This window comes from Eschrichtius robustus, chromosome 18 (assembly GCF_028021215.1).
Source record: "Eschrichtius robustus isolate mEscRob2 chromosome 18, mEscRob2.pri, whole genome shotgun sequence".
In the NCBI taxonomy this organism is placed as follows: Eukaryota; Metazoa; Chordata; class Mammalia; order Artiodactyla; family Eschrichtiidae; genus Eschrichtius; species Eschrichtius robustus.
The window spans coordinates 16,052,981-16,079,529 of record NC_090841.1 but is presented as its reverse complement, the minus strand read 5'-3'; the positions used below and the strand labels follow the sequence as shown (position 1 = coordinate 16,079,529).

Sequence of the window (26,549 nt, the reverse complement as noted above, 5' to 3'; positions counted from 1 at the left end):
ATCAATGAAACATGTCTCATGTTTTGACTCTCCGTCAAAAACAGAGACTGAAAAGAAATACTAATTTATCGGACAGCATGTCCCATGTTAATTTTGTTTTTTAACCTCCTTGGTGGCCATGGATCATTTTGAGAATATGACGAACGCTGTGGATCCTCTCCCCCTAGCGCCGCACAGTAGGGTCTGTTCTGCGCCTCATCTTACTGGCCCCATCAGCGGTATTTTGCACAGTTGATCGCTCCCTCCACTCTCAGCTCTCGGGTCAGGGCCCCGTCCCCAGCGCCACCCCCTTGCTGACCTCAGTTGACTCCACCTCTGGGATGGGGCCAGAATCGCCGAGGGCGGGGAGGAGTCGCCTGGAGACAGCGGGCTCGGCCGCGGGCGCACCCGGAACACAATTAGCAGCCCGTGTTGTCCGCCGGCACACGAAGCGAGAGGAGCGCGTCTGGCTGGGGAACGGAAGCGGGAGCGGGGGGGCGTGTTTGTCAGAGGACGTGTTGTCGCCCCTGTGTGCCCATTTCTATTTGTTTCTCCGCGATGTTTCCGAGGGTCTCGGCTCTCCTCCCTCTTCGCCCGCTTTCCCGCCTCCCTTTGTGCTCCGCAGGCCCAGAGGTATCGGCGGCCGCCGTCGTGCTACTCGCTTCTCCGCGTGGGACTGTCAGGTACCGCGTTGCAGCGCTGTTGGCCCCGCAGGTCTTCAGGCAACCCCTGTCTCCGTTCCTGCACATTCAGTGCTCTTTCTCCGGCTTCCTGGAGTCCGTGTTATGATCCGCGGGATCTTAGAAGCCGTCACTTTAAATCTGAGCAAAGGGAAATCCCAGAAAGATAAAATGACTTGCCCAAGGTCATGGTGACAGGCCTGGTCCGCTGCCCTGTGCTCTTTCTACGACATACCGTGCCTCATCTCTCTTGCCACTTCTCCCCTCATTTTACCCAGGTTCCAGAAAGCGAAGTTGTTTTGTTTTATGGTTTTGTTTTTTGGGTTTTTTGCCTCCCAAGACTGTGATGGTTTCATTTTTACCTTCATTATTGAAAACGCTTACCGTGTGCCAGCCCTGGGGTTAAGCCCCTAGTAACACAGTCCTGCCATCGCCGAGCTTAGAGTTCCACCACATAGGCAATTCAAGTATAGTGGAGTAATCGCTGAGATAGTGTAGGTAGCGCAGAGTGCCACAGAATTCATTGAACTGGTAATTGCTGGGTGAGCAAATCGAGACGCCTAACCATTGCAGGAGAGGGTCAGAGTAACCTTTCTGGAAAAGAAGTCTGATAAAATCTAAAGGGGGCCCAAGGGTTGGAGTTAGCCAGGCAAGAAAAAGATGTGCAGCATACTTGGTGTTGGTATGTATTTTCTGAGAACTCTCATGATTATGAAAACTTAATTCCCCTGCATATATATTCCATGCAGATCAGTTGGGGGCCCTTTTGGTTAAGTACAGCCCTGAAGCAGGTTAGGAGCAGTGGGGATGGGAAGAAGTAGCTGGATGGAAAAGAATTCACGGGTGAAATTGCTAGGATGTGATATATGATGAGGTAAGGGTAGGGCAGTCAGAGCAAAGATTTCAGCTGGCTGCTTGGGAGGATTAGGGTACCATTAATGTTAACAGAAGAATGAGGAGCAGCTTTGAGAAGGCTTTTACAATATGTCATAGTTTTTAGAATACAAAAATAGCTATTTATGGTAAGAGGCCCCTTCAGTACAGAAGAGTGAAAAATGGAAAGTCAGTCTGAGAGGCAAGCTCTTGAATGTGGTTTTGGATGTGCTGCATTTGAAGTGCTGATGAGATGCTGTCAGTGGAAACAAGCCCAGGTGGGAGGTTAGGGCTAGAGTTTTATTATTTTAGTGTTATGGAGTTACTTCCTTATACATGATTTTCCTGGTATAAATATAGGTTACTTTCTGTAGTACTAGAGCAGTCTTGGAAGGAAACATTGAAGTATGGGTTATATGTGAGATTCTTTCTCCTGATTGCCACCTTTCTGTTATAATACCTTTAGTATTAATTTAACTTTCACATGTAAAATAGTAGAGCATTTTCCTAAATTCAGTGGTACCACACATTGAATATTACAATGTGTCCGTGTACTGAGTTTTTTAAAATAAATTTATTTATTTATTTATGGCTGCGTTATTTATGGCTTTGCTGCTACATGCAGGCTTTCTCTGGTTGCGGCGAGCGGGGGCTACTCTTCGTTGCGGTGCACAGACTTCTCATTGCCATGGCTTCTCTTGTTGTGGAGCACAGGCTCTAGGTGCACGGGCTTCAGTAGTTGTGGCTCACGGGCTCTAGAGCGCAGGCTCAGTAGTTGTGGTGCACTAGCTTAGTTGCTCTGTGGCATGTGGGATCTTCCCGGACCAGGGCTCGAACCCGTATCCCCTGCATTGGCAGACGGATTCTTAACCACTGCGCCACCAGGGAAGTCCCCTGTGTACTGATTATAAGGATACTGGTTAAGCAGTTGGTTTTCATTCAATTTTTAAGTGTCTGATGTGTTAGCCTCTGACATTTTTATGAGCAGATCAAATAGTTTGTTTCAGCGTTTTTGGAAATAGCGTTTCTCTTTCATTACAGGGTCCCTCATCTGGCACTACCACTTACTAGCTTTGAGAACTTGAGATACTATTTAACCCAGGGTCTGATGCAGGTTCTTGAGATCAGTTGCACCAGAATCACCTGAGGTCTTGATTAAATTCAGATCCTTGGGCCTGATTCCAAACTTACCAACTGAGAATCTCAGGAATCCATTATTTAAATCAGCTCCCTAGGTGATTCATATAACCTCTAAAGGTTAAGAACCACTAATTTAACCTTTTTGAGCAGCAGTTTCTTCTATAATATGGGAATAATAAAACCTGTTCTGTAAGAGTGTAAGGATTAAATGGCATGTGTAACATAGCTACTCAGATGTGGGCCTCTGATGGGCAGCCTCAGCATTACTTGGGAACTTGTTAGAAATGCAGACTCTGAGTTCCTCCCCAAAGCTACTGAATCAGAGTTCCTCGGTGGAACCAAAGAATCTGTGTTTCAGCAAGTCCTTTAGGTAGTTATCATGCATATTAAAGTTTGAGAAACAGTGCTCTAGCCTGTTAGCTTCATGAAATAGGCACCGTGAAATTTTTATTTACTAAGGCATCATCAATGCCTAGTATAGTGCCCAGCACAGAGTAGATAGATATTCATTATATTTAATAAATGACTTTTTGTACTTTATACCCTCTTACTGAAACTAACACATTCATTAGTTTTTTAAATTCTTCAACATTAACTATCAAAAGGTTCTTAATGCCACAAAATAAAGTTAGATATTTGGGTTCCTTAGAATTGGGAAATCTTTTTTTGCATGAGTCTGAAATAGATGTGATTGTTTGTGTTGTTCTTTTTCACAAATAAATCTGAAGAAGAAAGCAGAATGACAACTCTAGCCACTGAAGATTCTTTTTTTCTGTTCCAGTTTAGCTTAGTTTACAGATAGTGGTCAGTTAAATGACATGGAGCTCAATGAGAAAGTTGAATAGATTAGAATCACACCCAGGAATTTTTTTGAAGAAAGTAACCTTTTTTTTTACTGATAGCAATTTCTTTATTTTCATATTGTTTAATTGTGACTTTTTATAGAGATCTTATATCATGTTAAGAGCAAGGACTCGGCAGTCTGTCAGTTTGGGGTTTGAGAATAATACGTTGAAATTTATTAACCATGTCAGTGTTTTGCAACTTTTTTAATGTCATGGAACATAGACAATGATATTTGTACCAAACCTTGAGATGAATGGGAGGCGGTAACAGACAGGTGCACCAGCGGCCCTGCTCCTCGCCCAGCCACTTCAAGGACCAGGTGGTCAGTATCTCAGCACACCTGTAACTCATTTGTGCTCACCAGCGGGTCTTAGGCCTTAGTGAGCTCTGAGCTACATGACCTTGGCTAAGTTACTCCTCTGGTTTCCAGTTTCCTTATCTGCAAAATGGGGATAATACCTACCTTTTGGAGTTGATGTGGGTATGAGAAAATGTACATAAAATGTTGCACAAGACTAGGCACATAGTACATGTTCAATAAATGTTAAATTGCTGTCCTTACAGTTGCTGATAACAGTAATAAGCAAAAGGGAAGGGTTTAATTGAAAAAATTTTAAACACATAGAAGCAGCGTTTTGAGCCCTGTACTATTTTGCAGTGTTTTTTTGTTTTCTTTTTTTTCTTTAATCTTTTCAGGACAAAAAATAATATCCAAAGATATTTTGGCACTAACAGCGTGATCTGTAGCAAAAAAGATGAGCATTCTGTTCCAACCCGTGAGATTTCCAAGGAGACAGAGAGCCAACACAGTGTAAAGGAGAATACGAAAAAAGACTTGGTAAATATTCTTAAGGGAATGAAAGTTGAATTAAGCACAGTAAATGTACAAACAACAAAGCCACCCAACAGAAGACAACTTAAAAGTTTGGCGGCTTCAACTGTCAGACCTCAGAATGCTCCAGAAGATGCCCCCCAAAAGAGGTAAATTGAATTGCAATTTGAGTGTTTTTCTTTGAAAGTAATTTTTGAAACTCCAGTCTTTTTCTTTTAGAAAAAAAAATTTTTAATTAAAGTACATTGGAGATACAGAGTTAATGAAGACTAAATATTAGTTTGTAAACACAGAGACTAATAATTAAATGAGAAATACTGTTATTGTTCTATATTTAAATAAGTGGATATCTGTATGGAGTCTAGAGGAAAAGAGTAGTGATCTAATTGAGAATTCCACATTCTCTTACATATTCATCACTTATTAACTGCATTTAATTGCTTAAGCTGTTAATTAACAAATTATTTACATCCTGATTTGAAGGTTGCTTTGTGTCTCTGAAGGACTTCTTTATTTGAAATTTCATTAAAAAAAGTCCACCTAGGATAGAATTTTGTCATGTTAATTACAGCTGTTTCATATTACTTCCTTTGACCAGTAATTATCAGGGCTCTCAGCTTAAGTGGTTTCCTCAAAGTACTGTAATCACTTGTGCTTGTCAAAAGAGTATAATATTTTACTGATTCTAAGTGCAATCGGTGATATTCTAGCATTGTGTTGTAGTTTAAATGGCAGTATTTTGTTTTAGTGATATATACATAATGATTACACCAGTGACATCGTCAATTCAAGTAATAAGAAATGTGGCTTTAAGATCTCCATCTCTGACTTCTCTTAGCAGAATAAACAGATAGTATAGATTTCTATTCCCAGAATGACTTAACATTTTAACAGAACTGCTTGGTTTCTACATTGTATCATATTGTATCTAAACTACCACTGGAAAGCATAATTGGGTGGTAGAGAGTAAGCTAATTCAAACAGGAAATGCCCATGTTAAGTACTCTCTCCTCCTTTTTAGAAACAATATAAAACAAATAAAAAATATATACACACGTAATTAGGTAATACTCCGACACACATTTATAATTACTTATGAAGAGTGAGGGTTTTTCCCCAGCTTCCAGACCTGTTTATGATTCATTTCGCTTTTTATTATAATTATACAATTTAATTAACTATTAATGAAATGGTTAAAATGAGTTGATTGCTTTGCAAAGACTCAGTAAAGGTAATTTTAAAAGTTGCTTTCCAATTAGGTATGAATGAGACAAGCATAAGAGTCCAGGAAAATTCTGCACTCAGACTGCTTTGTAAGCGTTTTAAATTCTTGCTCCATGTTTCCACTTTAAAGAAACCAAAACTGGCAATATTGGAGGATGTACTATGGGTGTAGTATACATATAAGAGATGTATCAATACCTTGAACTTCTATCAGTGGTCCTGTGTTCAAAGAAGAGGCTTTGATCCTATATCAAAAGATTGGTGAATGAGATACATTTATTTTGAGTTTTTAAAAATGTATCTTTTAATGATTCCCACCCCCCTCCAGTCTGCTTTTTTTTTTTTTTTAAGGAATCCCAGATGCAGAGAATTGGGTTAGTCATTGTCTTTGATTCATGATGTGCTGTCGTCATTGCCCTGCGCATGGCCCGCTTTTAGCTCGTTTATTTGTATTATATGTCGAACACCCTCCCCCATGTTGATACAGTTACCATGGATGCCTAACAATTGCCCCCAAACCTAGCAGCATAAAACAGCCTTTTTTCATGCTCACACATTCTGTGGGTCAGCAGTTTGGACAGAGTACAGTAGAGAAGGCTCACCTCTGCTCCGTGATGTCTGGGGCCTCAGCTGGAAGACTTGGAAGTTTGGGAGCTGGAATCATCTGTGGGTTTGCTCACTCAGGTCTGACAGTTGATGCTGGCTGTTAGCTGACACCTTAGCCAGGACTGTTACAGAACCACCTATATGTGGCCTGGGCTTCCTCACTGCATGGTGGCTGGGTTCCAAGGGTGAGTGTCCCAAGAGAAAACGAGCCCCTAGGAATTTGTATCGTTTTATGACCTAGCCTTGGAGTCAGACTGGACACCGCCACTCTCCTTCCTGTTCCATATTGACTTTTGAAGGGTTCTTACTTTTTAATCCTAGCAACTGCTGGAGAACCATCTTCACAAAGATATGGTGGCATTGAAAGGAATGCAGTAGTCTAATGTTAAAACTGTGAACTACCTTGAGTTAGTAGTTCACACAGTCACTGACAGACGTGGCTGATATTTCCCTATGGTACTCCAGGGTGCCTTAGGGCACAGTTTGGGAACCAGGGTCCTGGTCTACATTGAGCTCCCCGTGAGAGGCCCTGGGACCACACCTTTAAGTTTCCTAGAATTCTTGTCTGAAGGGCACTCTAAGGCACCATCTTAAATCTTTCTAAGATCTTAACAGAGGGTTTTACAGTCATGCCCATGGCTTTATCTTTAGACCGTTTTCCTAATGCTGCCCTGGATTTGATCTCTGTACAGCAGCCATTTCTAAATTTTAGCATCATTTGCTATCTGGAGGGGCTAAGAATGAGAAATGTTTTATTTTTGATCCCAGCAAGTCTTGGCTCCTTTATGTGGGACAGTTCTTTCTTCTCTCTCCTCTCACATTTTACCATCGGCCACTAAGAAGGCAGGAGGCACCTTCAGTATTCTGTCTGGAAGGCTCCTTGCTAGGTCGTCCAATTCATTGAGCATCTCTCTCATTTGCCATATTACTTCAAGCAATAATGTCACTAAACAAAGGCCGCCTTTCCTCCAGCTTCCAGTAACGTTGATTTTCCTACAGCCCTCACTCTCAGCTTCCTTGAGCGTTTCCAGGCTCTGACAGGCTCTTTGAGGCCCTAAGCTTTCTCTAACACTTGCCTCAGGAGCTCTCCAGTTTCCCCCCTCTGCCAGTACCCAAAACTCTCCCATACATTTTAGGTTTTTTTGTTTTTGTGTTATTACAGCAGCACCCAAGCTCCAGGCACCAAAATCTGTTCCAGTTATCTATCGCTGCGTAACAAACCATTCCAAGGCTTAGTGGCAGCATCTCTCTGCAGTCTGGGCGAAGAGCTGCAGATAGCTTTGTCTGCTCCACTCAGCGTCAGCAAGGGCAGCTTCAAAGCTGGCATCTGGAATTCTCTGAAAGCTTGCCCACGTACAGTACACTCCAGTGCTTGATGCTGGCTATTGGCTGAGACCACATTTGGGGCTCTTGGCCAGAACACTTACCCAGGGCCTCTCCAAGTGGCCTGGGCTTCTTTACAACCTGAGAGCTGGGGTCCATGGACACACGTCTCAAGAGAGATCCCAACAAAAGTCGTGTCACATTATGTGGCCTAGCCTCACAAGTCACAGGACATCATTTCTCTCTCACTCTGTTCATTGAGGCAGTCACGAAGTCTCCCCTGGTTTCAGGGGGAGGAGAAATTGCCTCTCTAGATGGGCTTGTAGCAGGGTTTTGGAAGAGCTTGTGGGACCAGAAACACTGCTGTCTGTTTTATGAAAATATCTGCCACGGCCGTTACCCTGATTGCCGTAGTTGTCAGCTGTATCGAAGGCAACATTATCATGATAAAATTGACCCCCTGAATAACTGATTGCATCTGGATTGGGCGAACTGTAGGTACGTTACGGTTCAGCGTACTTAGGGCTTCCTTGAGTGCAGTTACTCTTGTAGCTGCGTGTCCCTTGTAGGGACCACAGATACTCTGCCTGTGGCCTTGTTGCAAGAGATACTCGTTCCTGTGGGGCACTAAGCTCCTGCACCTGCGCGATGTGGGTCTCCTGTCCTAACTCCTGGATGGCTGTGTGACGTGTCACCCACAAGTGCTGCAGGGACTCCCCGAGAGGGACACCTGAGGCTGCCCTGCCAGTCTGCTGTGGTTCTGCCCTTTACCTTTCTGAGTAGTCCGGGCCAGGCATGTCAGTGGTAGTCTTGTGAGTCTGCATGTATTGTGAAACCTTACAAGACCCCTGGTGGGTGCAGTGATAACCATAGTTTCTAGCTCCTCCTTTAAGTAACATTCTCTTAACCAAGCAACTACCTGCTCTGATTTCAGCTACCTATTCATTAAGGTCCCCTTTCCTCCAGCTCCCAGTAACATTGATTTTCCTACAGCCCTCACTCTCAGCTTCCTTGAGCGTTTCCAGGCTCTGACAGGCTCTTTGAGGCCCAGCTTCAGGGATGTGGGAACTTTGATTTGCATGTTAGACATTATTTCCTAAGATAGAAAGCCAGGTAATAGTAAAACAGTAATTTGGATCCCACTCATTGAGATGGCAATTTTCAGTGATGTAGAAAATGTAAATAACTTTTTATATCTGGCATATTTTTCTCCTAACTTACCCTAATTTACTGAAGAACAGCTTTTTTTTTTTTTTAGCTTATGGAAAATTTAAAACATAAAGTAAACAAAATCATATGATGAAGTTTTGATAATTATCAAATCTTGCCATTCTTGTCATCTATACCTTTACCCACTTTCCATCTCCCACTTGGTGATTTTATGGGGTGTTTTTCCAGGTAAAATTTACATACATTAAAGTGTACACATCTTAGCTGTAGGATTTTGGCAAATTGATGTGCCCATGTAACCCACATGCTTTCCAAGATGCAGAGCATTTCCCATCTTCACCTTCCCCATCAGTAACCTTCTGTCCTGAGGCAGCCACTGTTCTGATTTTTTTCACCTTAATTTGGCCTCTTCTAGAACTTGATATAAGTGGAATCATACCGTATATACTTTTTTTAATCCAGCTTCTTTCATTCAGTTTCATACGTGTTGTGGAGTGAGCGGCGTACTGTTCCGTTGCATGGATATATCACTGTTTATCTGTTCTGATGGTAGACCTTTGGGTTGTTTCCAATTTGAGGATATTACGATTAAAGCTTGTATAAACAGGTTTAACCACTTTTATATTTGCTTGCAGTCTGTATTGTTTTTGAAATAAAATGGCATCTAACTTAAAAATCCACTAATTTATCACTTTCGAGGCTGAGCCCTCATTCCTCCACGTTAATCTATTGCTCTGAGTTAGTATTGTGCTTCATTAAGGATCCATTAACTTTAACTTTCAATATGGTAACATTTATATAAAACCGATACCTAATATTTAAGAATTATTTTTTTAAAAAAATTTTAGTGAAGTATAGTTGATTTACAATGCTGTGTTAATTCTTGATTTTGTCAGAAATTGAATTGAATGATACTTTTTGAAGGACAAAAAGTTTTCTCCCAAGAAATCATTTTACTTTCCACTGACGTAATGCCTCTTTTCTCTCATTTGTCTTCCATGTTCTCTTTCAGAAGTGAGTCCCTGAGCCCGGAGTTGGTGGTGGCGGCCTCCGCGGTTGCAGACTCTCTCCCTTTGGACAAGCAGATGACCAAGTCGGAGCTGCTCAGGCAGCTCCAGCAGCACGAGGAAGGCTCGAGGGCACAGAAGGATGGAGCGAGACCTAAAATTAGGTTGGTGCATCAAATAGCTATGTCAGTGATGCTGATCTGACAAAACAGGCTGGCTTCATGTGAGTGCTGAGTTATATCACATAATATATTCATTTATATATAAAATATGCCTCATAAGTATTAGCAGTTTGATTTCTTTTAAAACTCGTGTGTTAAGTAAGATTTCAGTTTTAAAAGACCAATTGAATGATTAAACTTCTTTTGAGAAGTTACATAATTTCTTTCTTGTCCCTGAAAAAGAAGTGGTAAATTCAGTAATGTTATTTAAAATAAAGAAATAAATAATAGAATAAGACAATTTCTCTGAGAAGTTTTTTTTTTAGTTAAATAACATGCTGGTTTTATGCACAATATGATCACGCACTTTATTTGTGTTTGAACAAATGCAAGGCAATAAATAAATATGGCTAAATCTCAACTTTAATATAGGTTTTTAATCTAGATGCTAGGTATACAGATATTGATATCCACTTGTGTGGAAGTTGGACAGTTTTTCATGAGGGACACTTTTAATTATGTTTTAAATGAACATTTCTGAAGAATATCTTTAAAAGAGAGAAAGCCACATCAATCTTAGTGGTCTGTGGTGTTAATAGGCAACATATAATTTTTTATTTAAACATGACTTTTTGTTCAGTATTAGTGCATAGAAGTGAAATAAGAATTAAGTGATATGAATCTCATGTTTAAGAAAGTTTATTACTCTTCTGTAGCTAAAATTTCTAACACACTTGACCTTTTTCTTATTTCAGTTTCACTGACATCATATCAGATATGAAAGTTGCCAGATCTGCCACAGCGAGAGTTAACACAAGACCAGTGCATCAGATTCAGTTTGATGAAGGGACTGATGATTTTGTTGGCCAAGAGAAGCCTGCTGATCTGAGAAGAAGGTATTCAGGCTCTGCAGTCTGTTTGGTTTTGTTTGTTGAACTGTAGATTTTACTTTGTTGCTGTGCATATTGTTGCTGTTGGGTGTCTGAGCATCACGGATGCATTTATATCTGTCTCCTTACTCTCCACGTCCCATTTCCTAGAGAGGGAAAGATGTACTGGGTTTAGCAGCCCTACATTTTTCTATATCGTAAATCAGAATGGGCCCTGCCTCACATTTACCCACGGTGAATAAAGGTCTCCTGATTTAGAATAAGTGGAGCTGACTGAATTCTGAGCAAATGAATGTTTTGCGAGAAACACTGTTTTTCATTCTGATGTGTGCCTAACAGTGTATATTCATGTACTCTCTATATCTCTCTACATAATCATCTTTCTTCATACCTTAGAGAAATAACCCACCATCAAAAAAAGAAAGATCCATTATAATACCTTAAAGTAGTACATTATTTGTGGCAATCTGAATTTGGTAATTTGCAGTTCTTAAAGATGCTAAGCCATGCCTTACATAGTTTTTTGGTTGTTTTTTAATACATTTATTTATTTTGTTTATTTATTTTTGGCTGCATTGGGTCTTTGTTGCCGCACGTGGGCTTTCTCTAGTTGTGGTGAGCGGGGGCTACTCTTCGTTACGGTGCACGGGCTTCTCATTGCAGCATTGCGGAGCAGAGGCTCTAGGCGCACGGGCTTCAGTAGTTGTGGCACACGGGCTCAGTAGTTGTGGCTCGCGGGCTCTAGAGCGCAGGCTCAGTAGTTGTGGTGCACAGGCTCAGTTGCTCCGTGGCATGTGGGATCTTCCCTGACCAGGGCTCGAACCTGTGTCCCCTGCATTGGCAGGCGGATTCTTAACCACCACGCCACCAGGGAAGTCCTAGGCAGCTTTTTAATGCAGTCATTATATGCTCATAAACCCCCTCCCTACTTTTTCAGCTTCTTCCTCACCACCTTCTAATTTTTGATGACAGCTCGAATCATTAAAAATCAATCTATAATATAGCGTTCTGATGTAGTTGCATGGCATCATTTCAAAGAAGACTGATTTAAAGAAGACTAAATTTAACTATTTTGGGGCAATATTTTTTGGTTTGTTTTTTGTTTTTTTAACAAATTTAATGCCTTTTCTATCTTATTTATTTATTTATTTTTGGCTGCGTTGGGTCTTCATTGCTGTGCATGGGCTTTCTCTAGTTGTGGCGAGTGGGGGCTACTCTTTATTGTGGTGCGCGGGCTTCTCATTGCGGTGGCTTCTCTTGTTGCAGAGCACAGGCTCTAGGCACACAGGCTTCAGTAGTTGTGGGACGTGGGCTCAGTAGTTGTGGCTTGTGGGCTCTAGAGCGCAGGTTCAGTAGTTGTGGCGCATGGGCTTAGTTGCTCCGCGGCATGTGGGATCTTCCCGGACCAGGGCTCGAACTGGTGTCCCCTGCATTGGCAGGCTGATTCTTAACCACTGTGCCACCAGGGAAGTCCCAGGGCGATATTTAATAAGTTAAACTCCAAGTACACATTCTACTTTATTCAATGTCATAGATATAAATATCACTTTAAATTAGTAATTCAAATAATCTTCCGAAGTCACTATAACCCCTCAACTTCCTTTGTTAACTGCTGACCATCTTTTCCAATCTTCCTGTACAAATTAATAATTTAACACCCAGGAGGAGCTAACTCAGGTTCCTGAGATTATACGTAGAGCAAAACCCATGGAATACACAACACACAGAAAACATTCTGTAAGCACATCCTGCTATGACGTTCAGTTAGTGTTTGTCAGACCATGCTAAATATTTGGTTCGCCCTCCCAACTATCACTTTATAGGCTTGAAGGAGAGAAAGAACAGAAACTTTATGTAAATACAGACAGCTTTCTATTATAAAATAACTATGGGGCCTCCCTGGTGGCACAGTGGTTAAGAATCCACCTGCCAATGCAGGGGACATGGGTTCGAGCCCTGGTCCGGGAAGATCCCACATGCCATGGAGCAGCTAAGCCCGTGAGCTACAACTACTGAGCCCATGTGCCACAACTACTGAAGCCCGTGCGCCTAGAGCCCATGCTCTGTAACAAAGAGAAACCACAGTAGTGAGAAGCCCGCGCACCGCAAGGAAGAGTAGCCCCCCCTCGCCGCAGCTAGAGAAAGCCTGCATGCAGCAACAAAGACCCAACACAGCTAAAAATAAATAAATAAATAAATTAATTAATTAATTAAAAAAAAAAGCTGCCTAAAGGACTCTAGAATAAGGGGAAGCTATGGTGAGACACCAAGTTGTTCACCTGCTCTGACTTGGGACAGCCTGAGACATTCCAGGCCTGGACTGATTCTGTCAGTTGGAGATGGAGAGGTGTGAGTCGTAAGCACTGGCTTTGGAGTCGCGCTGGCCTGCACTGTGCATCTGACTAAACTTTCATAGCCCCATCAGTCTGCTTCCCTGTCTGTGAAATGCTGGAAGTGAAGCCTGCTTAAATGGCTTTCCTGAGGGATAGGAATGTGTGAACAATATATAGTAGATGCACAGCGAATGTTCTTTCCCTTCCCTTCTTTTTAGTACATTCCTTTTATAAAATTCCATACTTTGGTGAATCATTCCCTCTTGACTGTACTTTAATCCATCGTCCTGTCTACCTGACACGTCGTTGAGGGAATGCCAGGTGGGGAGAAGAGGGCAAGGCACTGAGGGTAGTTCTGTAGCCTTTGTTTACAAGTACTTGGGGACCTGCTAGAGGAAAACTGTGTGACTTGAGATCACCTTATCTAATTTTAATGCGGTATTTTCATTTTTTTCAGTTAGTTTAATTTAGTAGAAAAAAGTAATTTGATCCAGAAAAGAATTCAAAATTATTTTAAAAACAAACCCTCTAGTTTATAAACTAGTGTTTAGTATGCCATAAGTTTATTCAAGTAAGAATGTGAATTGATACGTAAAACAGTTGATTAAAACATACAAGGAAAAGTTACCTGTTAACTCTCTGACATTAATTTCAAGTTAATTAAATAGCTATGTAAAGAAAGTTAAACATTATTTTAAAATTACAGAATGATCGCTTTGTAAGTGGGAATGTTTTGATTTTTCTGTGCAATCTTTTATAATTTATAATTAAGCATGCAGTGTTTTTTACCCTTAAACTAAGACAAATGTTGACTTTAACAACTTCTAACTTAGCATATTTTAATAGCTTTCCACAATGTCAGGTTTTCTAAAACCTTAATATGAAATGGATCAAATAAAAATTGTGGCAAATTAAGCTGATCTTTTCAATTAGGTATTTTGGTAGTTAAATTGTAGTAACTTCTTTGTTGTATTATCATGCAAAAATTCAGGTGAACTTGTTCCTGTTTTTAGTTATCAGCCCTAAAGACGTGGCAATTTAGTTAAAATGTCTGGTGTGGGGCAGCGGAATTATTTTTAATTTTTACGTTGAATATTTCATATAAAATTTTCTTCTCATAAACAATTTTTTGTTGACTGTGTATAAAATATTCATTAAAATAATTTTTTTCTTTTTCAGTTTTAGGAAAAATATATTCAAGGGAAAGAGGCTTAATATTTTTGAGCTTAAGGCAGTTACTGAAGAGGCACCTGAAACAGGTTTGTTAAGAAAATAACACTATTTCTCAGGTGTAGAAACATTCCATCTTTGAAAAATGTCCTTCATGTTTTGATTGCATAATAATCAGGTATTTTAATATTCCATCCTGTCATTGACCTGGATCTTGCTTATTAACGTAGTTGTTGACATTGTTAGTGTTGGTCAGATTTCTCCCTTGAAATGCTGCAGCCCATGAGGCAATGGGAGGTAAGTACCATCAGCCACATGAATCCAGATTTATAGATTGGCTGCTAATTTGGGTTAGAACATTAATGATCACCTACTATGTGCAACACACCTTTGTACTATTACGTAAAGATAAATTGTGGTGTCTGCCCTTAGGCAGCTTACTATCTAGAAGAGGAGATAGCATTTATAGATGCTAATTTATTGAAGTGATTTAGAGATTATTTAGGAGATGGGAAGGAGAGCATTCAGGGAATATATTTAGCAGACTTGTAGTGTTTTTCTCTTAACACACAGTTAGTGTTTGTTCTCTGTTCTTCCCCCTTTCTTCTTTCGGCAAGAAGTCAAATCCTTCAGAGTCACCATTTTAAGCCTAATTAAAAGAGAAATAAGTGTCCTCTTGCTTGACATTAAATTTGTTTTACTGATAACTTAAAATAAATGAAGAAACTCCATACAAATGGTCTTAGCTTATAAGTGACTTTCATTTCTAAGGATTATCAGTTAACTTTTGGACCTTGGTAGAAATAATTTTATTTTTGATATTTAAGTTTCTAGGCCATCTTCCAGTGGCTCATTTAATTTTTCAGTTACTTATAAAAACATCTGACTTTCCCACTATTCAATAAACTCCTTGATATTAGGGGCTGGGTCTCATTGATTTTTGTATACCCAATAGCCCCTAGCCAAGTGGCTTACAAATAATAGGAATCCGTTATCTTAAATCCTTTTTTAAACAAATTGAGCTATAAAATAAATATCCATGGAGGGAAGGCATTAATTCAATCACTGTTCATTTAAGCTGACGATGAAGCTAAGAGAACAACCTCCCCTTCTTGTATTGTGACAACTGCATTCTGTCCTCTATGATTGATGAAAAGGAAATGCAAAATGCACAGGCGTGGAGAATGGTTCACCTCTCCCCTGTTGAAGTGGCAACTCTTTTTTTTTTTTTTTGGGCCGCACCACCCAGCTTGCGGGGATCTTAATTCCCGGACCAGGGATTGAACCCTGGCCACTGAAGTGAATCTTAACCACTGGACCACCAGGGAATTCCTGAAGTGGCAACTCTTAAGCTTGCCCCAAAAAGGGAATTTTTTGTCAGGGCAGCTGCTATGGTCCACCTAATGAACAGCCAGAAGAGGCGCTTGGGTTCTTGAAGGAGCCAGCTTGCTTTTTTTAAAAAATAAATTTATTTATTTACTTATTTATTTTTGGCTGCTTTGGGTCTTTGTTTCTGCGCGTGGGCTTTCTCTAGTTGCAGCAAGCGGTGGCTACTCTTCATTGTGGTGCACAGGCTTCTCACTGCAGTGGCTTCTCTCGTTGCAGAGCACGGGTTCTAGGTGTGCGTGCTTCAGTAGTTGTGGCATGTGGGCTCAGCAGTTGTGGCTCGCAGGCTCTAGAGTGCAGGCTCAGTAGCTGTGGCGCATGGGCTTAGTTGCTCCATGGCATGTGGGATGTTCCCAGACTAGGGCTCGAACCCATGTCCCACGTATTGGCAGGCAGATTCTTAACCACTGTGCTACCAGGGAAGCCCCCAGCTTGCTTTTTTTAAGCAGAAATCTTATTCCTAAAACTGAAATTAGCTGGCAAGGCGATACTGAAGTTGTATGTATTTTATAAAACAATATAAAATGATTATGTTCTAATAAGGAAAATAATGTACAGGTTTATGTAAATTTACTCTATTGAAGGTTCTGTTTTAATAAGTATACTTGCATGAATCTGAAGACTGTCCTTTGTTTCCAAATACAAGAATAGCAACAATGTGCAAACTTAAATTTAGTGTTTTTTCACTGCTGTTTCCCTACTGTGTAAAATAATGCCTGACATGTAGCTGGCATTCAGTAATTATTGACTGAATGAATGAGTTCTTCCATCTCATGAGTCCCACATTTTGCTCCCCCCTAAATTTTTTACCGCTGCTGCAAAGGGTATTGTCTTAGATCTGACTGCTTATCCTGGAGTAAACTAGAGCGGAGAGGCAGTTTAGCTTAACGGAAAGAGTTTTGGTATTGTGTAGACCTTGATTATTCAAATTCAGATTCTGACATACTAACCTGTCTGAGTCTCCCTTTTCCCACCTATACGTACATCTCAAGGATTAAATGAGGTAATATAATTAGTGTCAGGTACAGTGCCTGGAAAGAGTTGCAGCACTTAATAAAAATGATGATGGTAATGATGATCATGGAAAAGACGTAAGTTGATCAGTGCCCACTGAATAAATTTAAAAGTTGTAACCATGATAATTATTTTCTGTTATGATTACTCTAAATGTGGCTAATTAGCCTAACTGCTGGGATTTTTTCTCTGTATCAGATGTTCAAGACCAACATACTTCATAACCAGCAGTCAGTGTGTGGTCAGGCATGGTCATACATGAACTTCCATGTACAGGTCTTTGTATGGACATGTTTTCTTTTGGGTAAATACCTAGGAGTAAAATGGTTGTATGATAACTATATTCTTCCTTTTCTTCTCCCGCTCCCTCCCTCCCTCTCTCATCTTCGTTGCTGCGCGCAGGCTTTCTCTAGTTGTGGCGAGCAGAGGCTACTCTTCCTTGTGGTGCATGGGCTTCTCACTGCAGTGGCTTCTCTTGTTGTGGAGCACAGGCTCTAGGCGTGCGGGCTTCAGTAGTTGCGGCATGTAGGCTCAGTAGTTGTGGCTCGTGGACTCTAGAGCACAGGCTCAGTAGTTGTGGTGCACGGGCTTAGTTGCTCCGAGGCATGTGGGATCTTCCTGGACCAGGGCTTGAACCTGTGTCCCCTTCATTGGCAGGTGGATTCTTAACCACTGTGCCACCAGGGAAGTCCCGTTAAGTATATTCTTAACTTCTTAAGAAACTGCCAAACTCTTTTATTCAATACAGAGCAGCTGTACCATTACATTTCCACCAGCAGTGTTTGGTGGGAATGTGACTCATTCTTTAAAGATGTCTTAAATTTCCAAAACAAATAAATAATTGAAACATGTGATATGATGGTGGTAAAAAGCTAACACTATATTACCTTACTCATAGAGTTGGTTGTGAGGATTAAATGAACTAATGTATAAAAAGCATTTAGCACAGTATAAGTGCCCAGTATGCATTAATAGTATTATCATTGTCATTGTTATTATAATTATGTTAATTTAACTTATTTGGTCTTTATTAGTAGTACATTAGTGACTTATCTTAACAGACTAAAAATAAAGATAAACAGGCTGGACTTTAAAGATCTAAATCACATGTTGTATAAGAAGTGTTCAGTCATAAAAAGATCCTTGAACAAAATAGACATTTCTTTTTTCCTTTCCAGTAGAGGGGGCAGTGAGACTAGCGGTTGATTACCTAGCATTGTAGTAAAAACAAAAATTAAGGCTTGCAATTATTGTGGTTGTAGTCTTTATATATTATTTTTGTTTCAATTTTAGCTATCAAAGAGTGACCTTTCATTATATACTGGGTTTTGTTTTGTTTTGTTTTTTTGTTTTTTGTGGTTCTTTGGGGGTGTGTTGGGTCTTCGTTGCTGCGCGCGGGCTATCTCTAGTTGCAGCGAGCAGGGGCTACTCTTTGTTGTGGTGCACAGGCTTCTCGTTGCGGGGGCCTCTCGTTGCGAAGCACAGGCTCTAGGCGCGTGGGCTTCAGTAGTTGCAGCATGTGGGCTCAGTAGTTGTGGCTCATAGGATCTAGAGCACAGGCTCAGTAGTTGTGGTGCATGGGCTTAGTTGCTCCGAGGCATGTGGAATCTTCCCAGACCAGGGATCGAACCTGTGTCCCTCTTCATTGGCAGGTGGATTCTTAACCACTGCACCACCAGGGAAGTCCCTATATACTGTTTAATTATGAGCTTCAAGATCTGAAAATATATTACCAATTCAGAGCTGATAACATTTTTTTTTTAATATAAATTTATTTTATTTATTTATTTTTGGCTGTGTTGGGTCTCCATTGCTGTGCCCGGGCTTTCTCTAGTTTTGGCGAGAGGGGGCTACTCTTCGTTGTGGTGCGCGGGCTTCTTGTTGTGGTGGCTTCTCTTGGTGTGGAGCATAGGCTCTAGGCATGTGGGCTTCAGTAGTTGTGGCGTGCAGGCTCAGTAGTTGTGACACATGGGCTTAGTTGCTCCGCGGCATGTGGGATCTTCCCGGACCAGGGATCAAACCCGTGTCCCCTGCACTGGCAGGCGGATTCTTAACTACTGTGCCACCAGAGAAGCCCTGATGATAACATTTTTAAAAAAAAGATATTTACATGGAATTGTGCATAATTTGGATGTTTTTATTCTACAGAGGCAGCACCTTCTCTTTGGGATATAGAATTTGCTAAGAAGTTAGCGGCAGTCAATGAACAACCCTTTCAGAATGGTTTTGAAGAGATGATCCAGTTGACAAAAGAGGGGAAATTGTGGGAGTTCCCAATTAACAATGAAGCAGGTAAGTCTTAATGCGATAGGTTTATAAAACTCAATGATTGAGATTAAATCTGGCAGATGTTCAGTTGTAGGTTTCGGATATTTACTTGAATTTCAAAACTTCACGTAAACATCTTTGTGATGTCCTAAAAGAAATCTGACAGTGTTTTTTAAAAAGAGTGCTACGATTTCACTGAATTCTAGTTGTTGGATAAGGAAAAATAAAGAAGTAAAATTATATGGCAGAAATGCATCATGAATTTCTGTGACATAGAAGTGTTGAGAACTGCAAATAATGACAGTTTTCTACTTGCTAAAAGCAGGAGACTACCTGGTAAATCTTCTAATAAACTAAATACTGGGTATGAGATCATCCTTCAGTTTTGGGGAACATTACAACCTTCAAGTTTTATGCTGGTATCTTTTATTTAAAACTGTTGCATTAATGAGGCACAAGTTTCTTGTATTCAAAGCCACTCAAAACAAATATGTTAGGAGGCTTTGAAATTCTTTGGCTGCATACCTAGATGCTTTGAGCCAGTAATAAAACATTGGCTACTTTCCTGGAGATTTTTCTAGAGGTGTTACATCTTCCTCAATCAAAAGGAAAACAGTATTGCTATGCTGTTTATTTTTTATGGCGCCCATGATGTCATCAGCTAAACATTTCACTGAATTTTTATTGATGTATTTTCAGTTAGAAGGGATTCATTTACTTTTATGGTAAGATTAAATAGAAATTGCAAACACCTCAGGAAGTCTTAGGAAAATGTAGTCTGTATTTTAACCTTTGTAGTATTATGCTGCACTGTAATATTTTCGTTTTTGATGACCTTTCATTTACTTGGATTAGTAAGTGGAGTGGTTGCTTAAATAGTCTTATATTTTCATAAAGTAATCTTTTGTATAGGAAAACTTTAGGGACTTACAAATCCTTTAGCAAATTCTTAATATTTTGTATATTTGTGTGATATACTCAGTAATATAGAAATTTGCATTTCATCTATTAAATAATGTGTATTTTTTAAAGTATACTTTAAATATTTTTTAAAGTGTTATGGCTTCTACATTCTAGAAGGTATCAGGATAAGGTAAAAAAAAAAAAAACCCAAAAACCAAGGACTTTTATTTGTGTAAGCCTGAGTACAGATTCCAGCTATGTCAGTTAGTCGCCATTTGCCTTTGAGGAAATTATTTAACCTCCTGAGCCTTAGTTTTCTCGTCTGTAAAATGAAAGATACCTCCCTGGAAGAATGTAAGAATTCAATAAGATATTGAGTTGCTCAGTACAGTTCTTGGCATATAATACATAGGAATAAATGTTAGTTCTTTTACCCTCCTGTATGATGACAGAATTGTAAAAGTAGCAAAAAAAACTAACAAAATACAATCTATGATACTAAGGGAAGACTTCGTTCCATATTTGATGAAAGTCGGGTGTTCCAGGTCCTCATGGTTCAAGGTATGGTTTTAAAACCCAGTATTGAGGTAGAATATGTGACTTGACTTAGGAGAGACAGTGAGTGTGGTGGTTAGAGATCAAGTTCCTGAGTGAGTCTTCATCTCTCCAAGCCTCACTTCCTCCCTCTTATAAAATGATGGGAATGATAATAGGATTATTTTATGGGATTCTTCTGAGAAACAACTCATTATTCAAGTAAAGCATTGTCACCGTCATCATCCCTGTTTCTACAACAACGATACTGTGAGGGGATTTGCTATTATAACTGTTTTCTCTTCTATACTATAACATCTTTAAATCTTAAAATATTCATGAAGATACTGTGTATTTTCTAGGAACCACCAAATAGGATCATAGAAAAGCATGAATTGGCAGTACATTGTCATCAGCAGAGAAACATTTAAGTTCATCAGAATCTTGAGTGTCCAAACTCCAAAGGAATTTATCTTAGATTTGACCTCGTTTCTGAGAAAGTGTAATTTCTGAAAAAGGAAAAAAACATGTTTTCTGGTCAGGTTGGGGAGATAAATGTGACAAGTGTCCATATACACTGTACATATTATTGATGCTTTGGGGTCGGAAAGGGAGGTATCTCATTTCCAGCTCCTGAAGGCAATTGTTATCTGAACGAAAAACAGGAAGGGAACTGTGGAAACTTTCTCACTTTGATCGCTCCCCTCAGTACACACTTAGGATCTTCTGAATACTTTAATAAGAGGACCGGCCTTAGAACCTGGAGCCTCAGCCGTTCAGTAACATTCTTTTATATTTCTTATACTTAAATTTTAAGAGTAGTAAAACACCATGCTCTCTCTCCTAATAATTAGCTTCATGAAAATTTACTTTGATGTTTTTGGGAGAAGATGTTTTGTTGTGTATTTAGGGGCTCAACACGTCAGTTTGGGAACATAATACCAAAAATGATAAAATGCATGTCTTGTGTTTACAGTTTACTTTCCAGTGTTGTGTTTTTCTGTTATATAAGAAATTGCAGTTGTTTGTTTTGCCACTTAAAATGTAAAAATTGTTTTTCCAATTTGAAGTAGCTTTTTGTCAGTTTTTAAAACCTGGTTTGTCCCTTCTGATGTGCTCTGCAAGCCTAGAGATTTATAAGAGCTGTTAGATGGGATTATTCCCAGTTAGATTTTGTAGTATTTGTTATATATTGGATTGATAATAAGATCACTTCTGTTTTAGCTTTGGCTTTATCTAAATTTAATCTCATTTTTACCACTACCCAGTTAACAGAGTGTTGCCCTTGAATATCCATTAGCCAGGTACATGCCACCAAATTACAGGTGTTTCTGAAATGCCCTCCAAGAGTAATTCTCAGTTTAGAGGCTTCAGTGGGCAAAAAAGCTCAGTCATGGATGTCAGTCACACTTTTGCTTTTATTCTTCAGTTGGTTTAAACTTGTCCACTTGTAATGTGCCATCCTTTGCTAGGGTATCTGGAATGTGTGCTGTAACATGAGCTAGCAAGAATGGTGAGAAGAGTTCAGAATTACCATAGCGCTCTAAAGAGGGCTCTGTTGTTAGGTGGGAGGGTACAGTGTGGAGGAGCTGAGGGCACATACATATAAGGATGATTAAGTACGGTTGTCTGAAACAATCTGTTGGCTGTTTGAGATGGTGGCCTATGAACAAGAGCCTCAGAATACTAACAGGAAAAGAAATAATAGTTTTGACAAAATAGAAGTGGAAACAAGTCAAAGTGAAAGTGACTGAATTTGCTTCAGTGCTGTAATACACTCTTGTCAAAAATAATTGGTCATTGCTATTAGCTGGCTTTTACCGTTTATTTGCTGTACCCTATTTTTAGCTGTATTCAGTAATATTTAATTGCATTCAGTAATATTTAAAGGATAATTAGACACAGATTTAACCTGAGTTGATTGTACACCATTTGGGATTTCCTTGTTGTATTTAATTTCCCACACTCTCTTATTTTCTCCTTACTATATTATGTTTCTTTTGTTTATTAGAAAATATTTTAAATTACAGAAATAAATATGTTAAAGTTTACTTGCAAAAAAGTTAAATAATATGGAAGAATAGAGAATATGCCTTTACCTCTCAGTTCTCTTCCCTTTTTCTGAAACAACCGTTGTCAATAGTTTGCTATGTGTCCTCACAGTCTACTTTAAATGGTAGTTTCACATTTATCTGTTGTTTTGGTCTATATGGGACCATAAAATGGAACTATTTTACATATTCTATAGTATGCCATTGTATGAATGCACTGTAATTTATTTTACCATTTTCCTGTTGATGGATGGAGCTGTAGTGAATCTTTTTATACATATCCTTCTGTATATGTCTGAGTACTTCAATTCCTAGAAGGGTCAAACAATAGGCATGTTTTATATTGCAATAAATATTGGCACATTCTCTTCTAAAAAGATAGCCAGCTGATCCTCCAACTGGTAGGATGGGGGGCGGGGGGCGGCGTGGAATGTCTCACCATTCAGCACACAGACTTTCACTTAATTCCCCTTCTTATCAATTTAGTGACTCATTCCTCTTTCTGTTTTAGTTTCTCCAAAAAGTAAACTGCCCATCTTCTTTGGGAAATGGATGGTGTAGTCATCTAGAGATATAGGTAGAAGATGGGAGATCTAAGTATTCCCTAAACCAATTTTAATTAATCCTCTGGTTTTTTGTCCCTCATCCCCATTCCTAATTTCAGTGGTATACGCTGCCACTAATTCCCGAAGCCTTTGAAGTCTGCTTCTTAATTTGGTTTTAGCATCTTTGACTCAGCTGAGTCAGTTACTACTTATCTGTCCACTGTCCTTCTTCTAACATTTTGCTGACACCTCCTGTCTGTTATTGTTTCTTCTTCTGTTCTCTTTGTCTTTTTATTCCTTTTATTGCCATGTAGTAGATATTACAGGGGAGCAGAGATTTTTAAAGCACGGGTTCAATCTGCTACATTTTAACTAGAAGTCCTTGTTGCTTATCTTTTAACTGTTCAGAATGTCTTCAACCAACAGACAGTGATTTTAATTTGGACATAGTCAGATCTGTTAGCCTTTTCCTGTTTAATCTACCTGGAACTTATTTTTGTATATAGTATCCCCTCTTTATCTCTTTCTCGTTTTTTCCTTTGTTTTACTTGCCAGTACCACTTGGCTTTCATTCACTCATTGACTTATTCAGGAAGGATCTGTTCATTACGCCCTGCTGGAACATTCTGAGTTAAAAAGATGGTTGATCTCTCATCTAGGGGAAGAGTAATAAGAAATAAGATCACCTATGCCCTTAGATGCTTTTCCACCTAATATAGCATAGTCATAATTGCTATACCCATTAACTCATTATAACTTTATGTCAGAGATAGTCGATCTGTTAATGATTTAATAAATTGATTATTGAGCTTGTGTTAACACAGCTATTTTTAAAAATGATTTCTCTTGCAAAATTTTCTGTCTTAAGTCTTATATTTTAAGTACATCTAAGGATACTAATAACTATAACAACAACAACAAAATCTCAATCCAGAAGTCACCCTTGGATTTTTGAGAGCACTTATCACCTTGATTTATTAAGTTTCCAGTGCTACAGACCTTATTTTTTAGCCCTAACATACTCTTTCAAATATATTGGACATGTAAACCTGCCTTGTTTTTCACATTAGCCATATTGGGTTTTTGTTTTTTTTTTTAAAGAATAATTGTCACAGGAAACTGTTAGCAGTGTTTGATGATATGGAAAAGACCTTTAGCAAAGCGAGGCTTTTATTTTTCATTTTTTACCTCTCTGGATTGCACTTCTCCCATTCCTATCCCCAGGTGCCTATGCCTTAAAAACAAAAGGAAAAAAAGTAAAGGAGTAACAACATGCTTGCTTGGTGGTATAAACTATTGAGAACCATAGAGAATTCTGAATGGGATTCAGAGAAAGATTTTTTTAAACACTAATTTGTCTTATTTTTTAAAAATACATATGCATTTAGGGAAAGGACTAGGAGGATATACACCTTAGAAGTGATTAGTCTTGGAAGTGATTAGCCTGGGAAAATGTGAGTAGAAACTTTGGGGGGTTATAGGATAGAGAAAACTTCCATTTTAAAAATTCCTGCACAGCTTTTTCCCTGTATTTCATTGAATATGACTACTTTTGTCTTTCACCGTTTTAAATATCTCTGAAATCGTGATGCACCTGGTTATGCTAGTCAGGCATCAGTGAAGCAGCAGTTGTCATTGCCTGTTGTGGATATGCATCCAGATTTGCATTAGGGGCGTCAGAGAGGCCATAGTGGAACACTCTTAAGAAACGCTGCATCGCAAATGTTCTTAACAGAAGTTGGAAAGCACGGCTGCTGACAACTCCAAGTTGAAAAGCCAGTTCAGAAGAGTTGGATTCTGAATGTGAAGAAGTTTTAGGAATACCTCAGCCGATCATGTCAATCAGTTTTTGCTACATAACAAACCACCCCAAACTTAGTAAAACAACAGCTAAGTTGTAACTAACTGCTCATGAGCTTATGGGTTTTCTGGTTGGTTTTGGCAGGTTGGCTGGGGGTGGGTTGTTCTAGAGTAGCTTCTCTCAAATGTCTAGTTGGTGCTGGCTGGTTGGTTGTCAGAGAAGGCGATAAGAGGGTTATATGTCACTCACCATCTCACAGGCTAGCCTGGGCTGTTCACCTGGCTATAGAAGAGTTCCTAACACAAGGAAGAGCAAGGATTGATGTGCAAGCGCTTTTCAGGCCTTTGTTTGCATTGCGTTTGGTAATGTCCCATTGACCAAAGCAGGTCACCTGGCCAACCTCAAATTTAAGGGTTGGAGAAACAGGCTGTATCTACCTCTTTATGGGAAGAATGGCAAAGGCACATTGCAAAGGGGTATGTGTACAAGCACAGGATTAGTACGTGGCCATTTGGCAGTCTAACGCCTTAATTTATTTCTTGTGTGTTTCAGTTTTTATAAAAGTGATGAATAGATCTTTAAATGTCCAAATAAAATTTTTAACATCTCTTTCAATAAGTGTAAGATAATTGTAAGTGATTAGAGAGCATTTTTAAACTTCTTATTTTGAGGTAATTGTGGGTTCACATGCAGCTGTATTAAATGATAAATATCTCACATACCCTTCACCCATCTTCCCTCAGTAGTTACCGCCCACGTAACCACAGCCCAGTATCCCAGGCAGGCGGCCGGCAGCTGTATCTTTCAGCCGTGTTCAGATGCCACCAGTTCTACATGTACTCCTTCGTGTGAGTGTGTTTGTGTGCTTAGTTCTGTGCGGTTTTATCACATATGTAGACTCATGTAACCACGACCACAGTCAGGACACAGAACAGTCCTGTCGCCTCAAGGATCTCTCTTACACTCTTTCATAACGACATCCACTCACCTCCCACTGCCGTCCTTTCTTAGTCCCTGATCCTTGGCAATCTTACTAAATCCATTTTCCATTTCTATAATTTTGTCATTCCAAGAAAGACGTACAAATGGAATCACACAGTATGTAACCTTTGAGGATTGGCTTTTTTTCCCCACTCAGCATGATTAATTCTCTGGAGATGAATCCAAGTTGTTATGTGTGTCAATAGGGGTTTTTTGCTGCTGTTGTTTTTATTGCTGAGTAATATTCCATGGTTTGAATGTACCTTATAGTTTGTTTAACCATTCCCCTGATAAAAGACATCTGGGCTGTTACCAGTTTTTGGCTATTACAATAAAGGTGCTGTAAATATTCATTTACAGGTTTCTGTATGAATACAAATTTCCATTCCCCTGGGATAAATACTCACGAGTGCAGTTGCTGGGTAGTATGGTAGTTACATGTTTAGTTTTTAAAGAAACTTCCAAGTTGTTTTCCAGAATGGCTATGCCACTTTATATTTCCACCAGCATTATATGAATGATCTAGTTTCTCCTTCTCACCAGCATTTGATGTTATTTTCTTTTAGATGTGTTCACATTCTGATTGGTGTTTATTAATATTTCATTGTGTTTTTCATCTGCATTTCCCTAATGGCTAATGAGGTTGAACATCTTTTTCATGTGTGTGTTTGCTATCTGTATCTCTTCTTGAAATGTGAAATGTCTCTTGTTTTTTGCCCATTTTCTAGTTGGATTATCTTTTTTTCTGTTGAGTTTTGAGTTTTTAAATATATTCCATATACTTCGTTGAATATATGGTTTGCAAATATTTTCTCCCAGTCTATAACTTGTC

At 39.4% G+C, this 26,549-nt stretch overlaps 1 protein-coding gene across 1 annotated transcript in view; it reads left to right on the top strand.

Annotated features, from left to right (window-relative positions):
- The first annotated feature begins 342 nt into the window (after positions 1 to 342).
- Positions 343 to 26,549, top strand: part of MRPS31 (mitochondrial ribosomal protein S31) — a 30,669-nt gene continuing 4,462 nt past the window's right edge. Inside the window, exons 1-6 of the mRNA XM_068526846.1 lie at positions 343 to 662; positions 4,215 to 4,499; positions 9,686 to 9,844; positions 10,597 to 10,737; positions 14,244 to 14,323; positions 18,783 to 18,926. Of these exons, the coding sequence (XP_068382947.1) occupies positions 538 to 662; positions 4,215 to 4,499; positions 9,686 to 9,844; positions 10,597 to 10,737; positions 14,244 to 14,323; positions 18,783 to 18,926 (934 nt within the window). The 5' untranslated portion in view covers positions 343 to 537. The remainder of the gene's footprint in view (positions 663 to 4,214; positions 4,500 to 9,685; positions 9,845 to 10,596; positions 10,738 to 14,243; positions 14,324 to 18,782; positions 18,927 to 26,549) is intronic.